The 12,086-nt window shown below is 41.9% G+C and overlaps 1 protein-coding gene and 1 pseudogene across 1 annotated transcript; both read left to right on the top strand.

Annotated features, from left to right (window-relative positions):
* The first annotated feature begins 7,095 nt into the window (after nucleotides 1-7,095).
* LOC147357001 (endogenous retrovirus group K member 25 Env polyprotein-like) lies at nucleotides 7,096-7,984 on the top strand (annotated as a pseudogene).
* A 206-nt stretch (nucleotides 7,985-8,190) lies between these two features.
* On the top strand, nucleotides 8,191-8,706 carry LOC147357000 (endogenous retrovirus group K member 7 Env polyprotein-like). The gene has a single exon (XM_086342938.1). It carries the CDS (start codon nucleotides 8,191-8,193, stop codon nucleotides 8,704-8,706), a length of 516 nt encoding a protein of 171 aa, XP_086199064.1.
* The last annotated feature ends 3,380 nt before the right edge of the window (nucleotides 8,707-12,086 follow it).

The following is a 12,086-nucleotide window of genomic DNA, read 5'->3' as shown; positions in this document are numbered from 1 at the left end:
GGGTCTGGGAAACTTAAAATGTTTCTGTGAGCATTAAGCATCTCCCAGGTAACTAAGGTCACCCTAGGCAATGGGAGAGTCTCTGTTATGGGGAATTTTGAATCCTTCCCTCTCCCAGGGCTCAACACACTCTCAGATCCATGCCAGGTCCTTCCTGGGAGGGGTGGATTGGTTAATTAAATAATGGACTGAATGGAGATTGTGACCATACACCCATGGTCCTTCTTCCAATGTGCCCATGTTGGAAAACCATAGGGTTGGTGGAGGCTCAAGGAGGAAGGAAAGGAACAATGACTAGAAGAGAGAAATGAGGAAGGAAATGGAAAATAAGCAGCAGGAGAAGAAGCAAGAAAAGTCATGGGCAGAGATGTATGGAGACAGTGACCACCTGGAGGAGGAACAGGTTGTCACAGCCTCATTCCTGGTCACATGTTGACAAGTTGAGGGTGGCAACAGGATGTTGGAGGTCAGAGACCCATTTTTTTCATTGCAGAGTTGAAACACTGAGGCTCTGGGAGGTCCTGAAGACAAGGACACTAGGGGTCCCAAGGCCCTGCTCCAAGGAATACAAGGGTCCCCAGGTCACATCCTGACTTTAAATCTCCCCTTTACTTTCCCACAGCCATTCCACATGGCTACTGCCTTCGGACACCAGAAAACTGCATTGCAGATAATGAAGATTCAGAGAAGGAGAACAAGAATACAGAGGTCATTTATTTCTTCTTTCATATCTTTTAAATTTTTTGTCACTTTTTCTGATCCATACACTGTTACAACATTTCGATTTTTTTGTGATTATCTTTCTGGAGGACCAGTTCTCTCGTAGACACTTGGGGTCCTGGGAGCTTATATAAAATCTATGAAATCTGTTTGTAGCCCTCTTACCCCACTTTCTGAGCATCGCCCAGTCTCCTGACTCCAGGTCTGCACCCTTGAACCTGTCACTGTCACCATGATTGGTCTGAGCAGGAACTGAGGCTGGAATCAGCATGTCTGGACTCATGCAACTAAAGGGTCCCAATGAGGTTTGAACTGCCCTGGGCTACCCCATATAGCTGCTTTCTTGCCCTGGGACTAGCCTGACTGATCTCTTCCTTCCAGATGTCAAAAATCTCCCTGCTAGTTTTCGCAGGCAAAGTTTTTGTGGATGACATCAGTGATGATGAAGAAAAAGACCAGGAAGACCAAGTGTGAACGTGAGACCTGGGGTGAAAAAGTGAGGCAGATGAGGGCCCATGTCTCCATCATGACCCCGACTCACATGTTGTTGCTTCAGAATCACCAGTGAAAACCCTGGGGTTTGCTGTTCAGTGTGACCACAAAAGTGGAGACAAGAGGGTGGTAACAATCCGTGCAGATGAGTGGAGGATGCCCTGAGCACGTCTCCCCAGGGCACAGGTCCCATCCACAGACACCCCCCAGGTTTCTGAGCTGGCTCCTCCAGCATCTCTTACATTTGCAGGGAGGCTAGGGGTACTGTGGGGCCACAGTCTGCAGGAGCCCGGGAGCTGCTATTCCAGCATGTTCTGTTTGAAGATCCCACTGGGAGCTTCCTCATCTCCCTCTGCAGGACCCAGCTCTGCCCTCCCAATCCCCCAAAGGCAGCAGGCAGCATCCCTAGTCCATCATCAGCTGCAGAGAGAGGTTGGGGCAGCTCCACCCTCCCCAGTCCTGGGCTCCTGAGAACAGAGTGAAGGAGATACAGGAGCCCAGAGCTTGTGCAGGCAGGGGGTCACCTGGCAGCGCTGTATCCCTGTGGGTGCTTGTTGGGAGCTGCATTAGGCATTACTGACAAAGTGGAGGAACAGCCCCAGCCCCCCCCCACTCCCCCACCCCCCATTCCACAGGCACAGAACCGGGATGAAGGAGTTAGGCCTTGTAATTCTGACTTGTTTTTTCCTTTCCTAATGAGTTGACTGAAAAGAAATATTAAGGTGCTTATTGTTCTTGAGAGGAACATGAAAAGACACAAAGCCTTCTGCAGCTGTGCTCAGAGAATAATTCATAAAGTTAACTATGACATTTGTTTAAGGACTTTTACAAAAGAGTGTTCCAGGATGAGCACATAGGCCACAGCTTGAGACCATGGGAGGGATTGCTACCTGAAGCCTATTTGTGAGGAAAGTGTTTATGGCAAAAGAGTTTGCTAAATTTAGGGCTTAGGAATAAGTAAAATTGTTAGAAGCTAAAGATTTAAGGAATGTTGTAATGTTAGCATATTCTACTATAGCTTACAGAGATTAGGGAGTTTAGGGATACTATTAGCTAGAAGCCCTTTCTAAGAAATAGTGAGCTTAGGATACTAGGGGCAAACAGGACTTAAAAAGAGAAGAAATAAACTGAAGAATGTAGTATGCAGCCCAGACATTAGCATGAGTTACAGTGTATTCACAAGGACACATGAGAAAAAGTAGATAAGAGAATTGCTGAGGAAGGAACTCCTTTTGAAGGGCAACAATAATTTATGGAGACAATAAATCTGGGTCACTGGGAACTGAAAATATCAAACCTTTGACCTTATGCTTTTGTAAAAGTATAAAAGAAAATCTTAAGCTTGAAGTAAACAGGCAGTCCAAAAAAACTGAGAGGCTGCCTCATCGCCAACACCATTCATCTCTTCAGGTTGAATCCCTGGGTGCTGGAGCTGGACTCTGACAAGTGGTGCCTGAACAGGGACATTGAAGTGTAAGTAACTTGAGATTGTAATGTGGGACGGTTAGTATTGTACCTGTGGGTGGCTGGCACCCCTCTGCAGTTTACGCAGGATGAGGAGGGTACAGAATGAATAAGAATATTCTCTAGAAGAATGGGGTTCTCTGCATCTAAGAATAGACAAATGTCTATTGAAATATTGCTTCATGTGTTAGCCCATAGAGGCATTAAAATAAACACATGAAGACTGTCTAAATTTCTACGTTTGTTTTATACTTTGCATGGGCCAGAAAAGGTTCCTGTAGATGCTTTTGCTCTGTGGAATATGATTAGAAATGTCCTGGACTCCCATCATGGGGCTGTTAGATAGCCTATGGGGGAGGCTACAGTGGTGGGTGGTGGGTCTCCACCTTCTGCGCAGATCATGTTTTCTGCCATTGATGAAGAAAAGGAGGGAGACTGTTCTCTACCCTCAGAGGAAGGAGAGGACTTACAGGACTCTGCCGCCAGGCGCCCTGCCAAGCTCCTTCCCCTTCTATGCAAACCTTTAAAAGTTTATCCACCACTTTCTGATTTAAGGCAACCACTGCCACCTCTGCTTGTGCTTCCCAGGGCCCAAGAGTTCCCCACTTTGTCTCCAAAGCCTCCCAGAGCATTGCCTAAGGCTGAGAAAGATAAAGAGTTTTTTTGAAACAAAGGAGCTTTTAAAGCAGACTCATACACAATATACAGTGCATGCTCCTTGGAAAAAAACCCGCTCAGGGGGGCCTCACCCAGGCCAAAATAATAATAATAATAATAAATAAATAAAAATAAAAAAGATTAATCCTAATGGAAATGATTCTACAAATAAAAATTGTTTCTCTTGTGGCCAAATGGGGCATTTTTTGCTGGCAATGCCCTGCCAAGCAGGTACAACAAGCCGTGCCAATACAGACTAATGCCAACCCCCTGAAGGCACTTTGCCCCTGATACCAGAAAGGGTATCATTGGGCAAAAGACTGTAGATCTAAATATCATAAGGATGGGACTACGCTCACCCTTCAAGTACAGGGAGGTAATTTTTCCCTGTTTCAGGGAAATGGGCAGCAGGGGCAGCCCTGGCCCCAGTCAACAATAGGGCAGCTGCGTTGAATCCCTTTATTCCCTTTGTCCCATCTCAGAACTCCTAAGAACAACCCCAGGTAGCACAGGACTGGACCTCAGTTTCACCACCACAACAATATTAACTCCTGACATGCCGGTTACTCTGATTCCAACGGGAGTGGCTGGCCCCCTACCTGAGGGCATTGTAGGGCATAGCTCACTTTCTTTTAAAGGAATTTCGGTGGTGCCTGGTGTAGTAGATTCTGATTATACTGGGGAAATTAAAGTTTTGGTCTCGCTGCCTATTAAAACTGTGCAAATTAATAAAGGTCAAAGAATAGCACAGCTTTTGCTTTTACTTTATTATCAGACAGGAAAAACTTTGATTTCTCAAGCTAGGAGCCCCAGAGGATTTGGATCTAGTGATCTAGCTTTCTGGGTGCAGGAAATTACAGCTTCTAGGCCTTTAAAAGATCTTTTAATTCAAGGAAATAAAATGTCAGGGCTGTTAGATACTGGAGCAGACGTCTCTTGCATTACTGGAAAAGATTGGCCCTTGTCCTGGCCGACACACTTAACCAGTGCCTGCCTGGTAGGAATAGGGTCAGTGCCCTCTGTTGCTAAGAGCTCACAAATTTTGACATGGTCAGATGAGAAGGGGGCACAAGACACGTTTTGTCCATATTTGGTTCTTTCACTACCTTTTTCTTTATGGGGGAGAGATATATTATCTCAGATGGGAATGCTTTTATATAGCCCAGATAAAAAGGTTACTAATCAAATGCTGCAAATAAGGTATAATCCTGATAAGGGGCTTAGTAAAGATCAGCACAAAATAGTTTCTCCATTAAAGCTGGTTCCTAACAAAAATACAGAAGGTCTGGGATATTCAAATTTATCCTGGAGGCTGTTGCTCTTGCTGCTGACCGTATTACCTGGAAATCTGATGATCTGGTATGGGTTGAACAATGGCCCTTAACAGCTGAAAAGCTACAGGCAGCTGAGGCTTTAGTTATGGAACAACTGACAGCTGGCCATATAGAGCCTTCTAATAGCCCCTGAAATACTCCTATTTTTGTTATTAAGAAAAAATCAGGAAAATGGAGATTATTATGGGATTTGAGGGCTATAAATGCAACTATGGAAGACATGGGGGCCCTCCAGCCAGGCCTCCCTTCCCCAGTGGCTGTGCCTTTTCAGTATAATGTGATAGTTATAGATCTACAGGATTGTTTCTTTATCATTCCCCTGGCTGTCCAGGATTGTAAACGGTTTGCCTTCAGTCTCCCTTTAGCTAATTTTAAACAGCCCTATAGAAGGTTTCAATGGAAGGTTTTTGTCTCAAGAATGAAAAATAGCCCCACCTTGTGTCAGAAATTTGTAGACCAAGCTGTGCAAAATGTTAGAGCAAAGTATAAAGATCTATATTTGATACATTATATAGATGATATTTTGGCAGCTCATAAGGACAGAACCTTGTTACAACAAATTTTATCTGAGTTGATTGAGGCCTTGGAAAGCTAGGGCTTAAAGATAGCTCCAGATAAGATACAAGTAAATCCTCCTTTTTCTTATTTAAAGAGAGTATTAAATACCCATACCATGACACATGCCCCTTTGCAGCTTCAGAGAGATTGTTTACTAACTTTAAATGATTTCCAGAAATTACTAGGGGATATTAATTGGATACACCCACACTTAAAACTGACTACTGCAGATTTAAAGCCTTTGTTTGATTGCTTAAAAAGAGATCCTAATCCCCATTCTAAGAAAAAGTTGACTTTTTAAAGTCGGCTCTTGTTAAAGTAGATGTGGTTTTAAATGATCAGTTAATTAAGATTAATATTACCAGAGGATGGGATTTAAATATTCTCACCACAGAGCATACACCTACAGGATGCTTGTGGCAAGAAGGCCCATTGGAATGGCTCCATCTACCAGTGACCCACAAAAAAATAGTTTTATCTTATCCCAGCTTTGTGGCACAGTTAATTATAAAAGGTAGAAAAAGAAGTGTGAAACTTTTTGGAAAAGAAGTGGCAAATATAGTGATTCCATTCAATAAGGATCAACTGCAATTTCTTTTACAAAATAGTGATGATTGACAAGTTGCCGTGATAGATTTCAGGGGTCAAATTTTGTTTCATTTGCCCTCAAGCCCTCTTTTGCATTAAAAAAAAAAAAAAATTCAGTGATTTTTCTGAAAAAAAAAAATCTATTCAACCTTTGGAAGGGGCAATTTTAGTTTTCACAGATGCTTCCTCTAATGGTAAAGCAGTCACAATTATTAATAGAAAATTCCGTGTTCAGGTAACTAAAGAGACGTCTGCCCAGAGGGCCGAGTTACGAACAGTTATTTGGGCTTTTCAACATTTAAGAGACCACACCTTCAATCTTCTGACTGACTCCAGATATATTGTAGGGTCATTTCCTCATATTGAGACTGCTAATATTCCAAAAAATAAAACTATCATCTTCTCCTTGTTATTTGATTTACAGAAGGAGATTAAGCATAGAGAAAAAATATTTTGTGAGACATATTAGAGCCCATTCTGGCTTGCCCAGCCCTTTACATGAAGAAAATGCTTTGACAGATACATTAACTAAAATAATTGCTTTAAACTTACATAAAAAGATTGACAAGGCCAAAAATTCTCACAAAATTCATTATCAAAATGCAGCTGGTTTAAGGTATGAATTTCATATCCCTAGGAAAGCAGCTAGACAAATAGTTAAGTTATGTCCAAACTGCCCAACATTTAATCCATCTCCACAATTAGGAGTAAATCCCTGAGGCCTTAGACCTAATATTCTCTGGCAAATGGACATAACTCATATCCCAGCCTTTGGAAAACTGTCCTTTGTGCATGTTACCATGGATACTTTTTCTCATGTTATTATAGCCTCTGCTAGATCAGGTAAAACAACAAGAGATATAATTCAGCACTTGTTTCAAAGCTTTTCCCAAATAAGACTCCCTGAACAGATAAAAACAGATAATGCCCCAGCTTATAATTCTGCCACTTTTAAGAGATTTTGTCAACAATTTTCCATAATACATTCAACAAATGCCTTATAATCCCCGAGGCTAAGCCATAGTGAAAAGGACACATCAGACTTTAAAAAATCAGATTGCTAAATTAAGACAGGGAAAATTTAAGTATTCCTCTCCACATCATGTTTTACGCCATGCTTTGTTTGTAGTTTATCATTTTAACGTAGACACACAGGGGCAGACTACAATGACAAGACACTGGACTCCTGAAAGGGCTACGACTTGGTCTCTGGTTAAGTGAAAAGACCTCATTACAGGAGAGTGGAAAGGGCCAGATATACTGGTAACTTGTGGGAGAGGTTATGCTTGTGTGTTTCCACAAGATTCCACTTCTGTTTGAACCCCTGAGGTTACTAAAATCCCTGAAGTCCTGGAGTCTGGGGACAAAAAATGATGGGGAGACCAAAAGCTGGTTGAGTCCAGACCTGAGGGAGCCAAGAAAACACCAAAGGGCGAATGACCTTTCACCTGAGACTTCACCGCTAATACATTGCTTCAGACACCTGGTGCTTCAGGAGAGACATACTGATCGAGTTCAACCGTATTCTGCCCCACCTCATTGCCATCATCATACTTAAAGAACCACCTCAGCATGGTACCAACTTGGGGCCAGCTAAAACATCTCGCTCAGCGGGCTGAAAAATTAATAGGAAGTGGGAGATATGAAGCCACTCCTATGGTAATGTTTGTGGCTATGCTTGCTGTGTTGGCTTCTCAGCCGAGGCCTTCCAGTGCAGAAAAAGTTCATTGGGACTATTTGCTTAATCCACCTTCCTTCCACCCTGTTGATTGGATGAATGAACCCAATTGTTTTTTTGTTAATGATACTCTTCTTTTGGATGGGGCTTCCATCTATCCTAGTAATGTTAAAACAGTGGTCAGCACTCCCTTCAATTTTTTCATGTGTGTCCGTTTATCCACCTATTTGCTTTGCCATACCTTCCTCTTTACAAGGAACAGCTCCAGTTTTGAATGGGTGCGTTAACACTTCCTTGAAAAGCATGCTTACTGATTCTCCGAGAAGCAATGGCAAGAGAGACTTTAGGTCTTTACAGCTATTGATGCTGAGGGCACAAAAAAGACTATTTGATGCCTTAAAAAAGGCAGCCCCCCATTTAAAGGACTATCCGAGCTGTGCACTCCCCACTCCGGACTTTGATGAACAAGGACTACAGGTCTGGAAAAGCATAAACAAAATTTCTGGCTTTCCTCATTGGAAAAAATGCATGTACGCCATAAAGTTATCTATTCCCATTGCTGCCACCAGACATTTTCTGATCAAATGGGGGTGCCCCTATTGTTCAGATCAATGATTGAATTTGATTTTTAGAGCAATTATTAGATGACATGTTAATAGATGGGTTCCTCCTTTAGTGAGTTTGGATGGAACGGGTCCCATGCAGCCTGAGTTATGGAAAACATTGGCTGCTATAGCACCTGTGATTTTACATAGACCTTTAAATGAACAAAGATATATTGTACAGGCCTGCGTACATTCTCCCTATGCCTTTTTGTTGGCCAAAAATCAGAGTGATTTTTACAATGTTATATGTGTAAATTGTTTTATATCAAATTGTGTTGATGGAAATGATTATTATAATTATAAGTCTGTGATGATTGTAAAACAACCACCATATTTGACGGTTCCTGTAAAATTAGAGGGACAATGGTTTGATGATTATACATTAAAAGTTTTATATGAACTTATAGGCTTAATTTCTCAACCTAAGAGATTCATTACAGCTCTGGCTGTGGAAATAACTGCTTTGATTGCCATAATTGCATCAGTCATGGTTTCTGCTGTTGCCCTGTCAAAAGAAGTGCATACAGCCTCATTTGTTGATCAGCTGTCCAAAAATGTCTCCATAGCTCTTTCTATGCAGGAAATTATAGATAAAAGAAGTAAAAAATAAGGTCAATGCTTTAGAAGAAGCATTTCTGCTTATGGGACAAAAAATTACAAATTTAAAAATTAAATTGTCTTTAAATTGCCATGCTGAATTTAAATGGATGTGCATTACCCCTCTACAAGTAAATGAGTCCATGAACTCTTGGAAATGCATTCAGAATCATTTCAGGCATATGGAATCATTCAGATTTTAATATTGATATTTCTAAGTTACATCAAGATATTCAGAATATGAAGCAGGCGGAGTCTGACTTTTCCTCTCAATGGCTTTCTAATTCCCTCTTTGAAAATCTGGAGGGGTATCTTTTCCATGGATCTTTTTCTATCATAATGATTAATGTGGCCATGTGCTTATGCCTGTTAGTTCTGATTTGTGTACTGGCCCTGTGCCTTTTCAGAATACTCAACCAAAATGTTTCTGCTATATCTACTGAGTTTCATACCTATGCTCTAAAAAATAAAAAAAGGGGGAGATGTCAGGAGCCACGTTAGGCATTACTGACAAAATGGAGGAACGGCCCCAGCCCCCCTTCTCATCCCATAGGCACAGACCCGGGATGAAGGAGTTAGGCCTTGTAATTCTGACTTGTTTTTTCCTCTCCTTGACTGAGTTGACTGAAAAGGAACATTAAGGTGCTTATTGTTCTTGAGAGGAACATGAAAAGACACAAAGCCTTCTGCAGCTGTGCTCAGAGAATAATTCATAAAGTTAATCATTAACATTTGTTTAAAGACTTTTATGAAAGAGTGTTCCAAGATGAGCACATAGGCCACAGCTTGAGACCATGGGAGGAATTGCTATCTGAAGTCTATTTGTGAAGAAAGTGTTTATGGCAAAAGAGTTTGCTAAATTTAGGGCTTAGGAATAAGTAAAATAGTTAGAAGCTAAAGATTTAAGGAATGTTGTAATGTTAGCATATTCTACAATAGCTTACAGAGATTAGGGACTTTAGAGATACTATTAGCTAGAAGCCCTTTCTAAGAAATAGTGAGCTTAGGATACTAGGGGCAAACAGGACTTAAAAAGAGAAGAAATAAACTGAAGAATGTGGTATGCAGCCCAGACATTAGCATGAGTTACAGTGTATTCACAAGGACACATGAGAAAAAGTAGATAAGAGAATTGCTGAGGAAGGAACTCCTTTGAAGGGCAACAATAATTTATGGAGACAATAAATCTGGGTCACTGGGAACTGAAAATATCAAACCTTTGACCTAATGCTTTTGTAAAAGTATAAAAGAAAATCTTAAGCTTGAAGTAAACAGGCAGTCCAAAAAGACTGAGAGGCTGCCTCATCACCAACACCATTCATCTCTTCAGGTTAAATTCCTGGCTGCTGAAGCTAGACTCCGACAGGTGCTCCCTGGTCCTGAGGGTCCCTGCAGACTGGGGGGTGTCTGAGTTTAGGGTTGCTCAGGTTCTGGAACCCTGGGGTCCTGGGCCAGTTCAGGCCACCATTTCTCAACCAGGAGTTGGAGGTTCTGTAGATTCTTCTGTGTATGTGTCCAACTTCAACTAAAGAAACACCAGAAAGCAACTCACAGCCATGTGCATGCGGTTGGTGGTACTAATGGTTAAGAATCTGCCTGCCAATGCAGGAAATGTAAGAGACTCGGGTTTGGTCCCTGGGTATGGAAGATCCACCAAAGAAGGAAATGGCAATCCATTCCATTATTCTTGCCTGGAGAATCCCATGGACTGAAGAGCATGGTGGACTATAATCCATAGGGTTGCACAGAGTCTGACAAGATTGAAGTGACTGAGGATTAGAGGCAGGATTCAAGTTACTCATGTTCCTTTTATTATTTGTTTACAATTCTGTCATTAATAACATATATTGTTTTATTATGGCTTAAAAAGCAGTGTCTTCTGTCAAATTTTAAACTTGCAATATGCTAAGTGGATAAAATGTACTTTTTTATTACAACAACATAATAACAGCTTAAAATCATAAACCTCAGAAGAGTTTGTTTGGGGGCTAGAAATGATTATTTGGGAAAACAGAGACCCTAGGTGTTTGTCCATTTCCAAGGCTCAGGTCTCAGGAGCAGTTGTACTGAGTGTAGGATGGGTGGGCAAGTTCTCCTACCCACCCATGTCATCTGGCCTCCTGCTCCTCCCAGGGCCTTGAGGCAAGGAGAAAACCCAAATTTTTAGCCTTGGATCCCAGAGTCCCCTGTTCTTCTGCCTAAGTCTCACTGACCAGGGAACCCACCAGTTGAATATTGCTGGCCATACTCTGCTCAGGGATACTTGATCCTGTGGGACATTTCTAAAAACGCCTTCAGCAAAGAGCAGCAAACAAGCCCAGTGTCTTGCATCTGAGCCCCAGAGACAAATCTAGATCTTGGGAAGTCTTCTGAGTCCTGCACACCCTCCCCAGGGAGCCCTCTTCTGTCTGACTCTGCACCTCCCCAGGGACTCCATCACCTGTGTTGCTGTTGCAGGCTCTGCACTGAATCCCTGAAGACCTGGACCTGGACCCCATCCTGGACCCCAGAGGGGATGGAACCCACACAGAACCCGGAGCATCATGTGGACCAGATCAGGGGAGGCCTCACTGATTCTATCCTGAGAGTCCTCATTTAGTACAGCTTCAGTTGTTTTGCTGTGTTGATTTAGTATTAGTTTTATCTACAGTTTTATCTATATGTCTCATATGCATTAATATGTCCAATATATATATGTAAGTTTTTCATTAATTTAGTTTATTTTGTTACTTTTAAAATATTTTTTTAAAAGCACACATGTATAGAATAGCACTCTCAGCAGAGGTAGAACTTAATTAATTGTCCTAAGGCCATCACCCTAGTGTCCACCACCAAGATCTCTCCCCTTGGTACGCAACTCAGTCTTCACTGAGTAAAGAAAGTGAAAATAAAAGTGAAGTCTCTCAGTCGTCCAAGAAGTCCGAAAAAATCTGACATTTTTTGTGGCCCCATGGACTGTAGCCTACCAGGCTCCTCTGTCCATCGGATTTTCCAGGCAAGAATGCTGGAGTGGGTTGCCATTTCCTTCTCCAGGGGATCTTCCTCACCCAGGGATCGAACCTGGGTCTCCTGCATTGTAGGCAGAGACTTTATCATCTGAGCCACCAGGGAAGTCCTTGTTTAGCAAGGAACTGCAAATTTAGTCTTTACATCTGTCCTTATGTCATTGTCTTTAAGGATTCCGTTTTCTCACATCTGTTCATTCCATTAGTTATAGGAGATCAATATTACACTAGCTCTTTCATGACTTGCACATCAGGACTTCTGAAACTTAGACTGCTTGGCTGGTAAGATGTTCATGGTTCATTAGGGAACTTAAATGTGTTTCTCTCTTTTCTTTTAACACAGAGAGTTTCTCTCTGAAAAGGCTCTTAAATTTTTAATTTTTATTCC

Source organism: Bos grunniens, chromosome 16, assembly GCF_055505025.1.
Source record: "Bos grunniens cultivar Pamir isolate PY7600 chromosome 16, Bosgru_T2T1.0, whole genome shotgun sequence".
Taxonomy (NCBI): Eukaryota; Metazoa; Chordata; class Mammalia; order Artiodactyla; family Bovidae; genus Bos; species Bos grunniens.
This window is presented reverse-complemented; position numbering and strand designations above follow the sequence as displayed.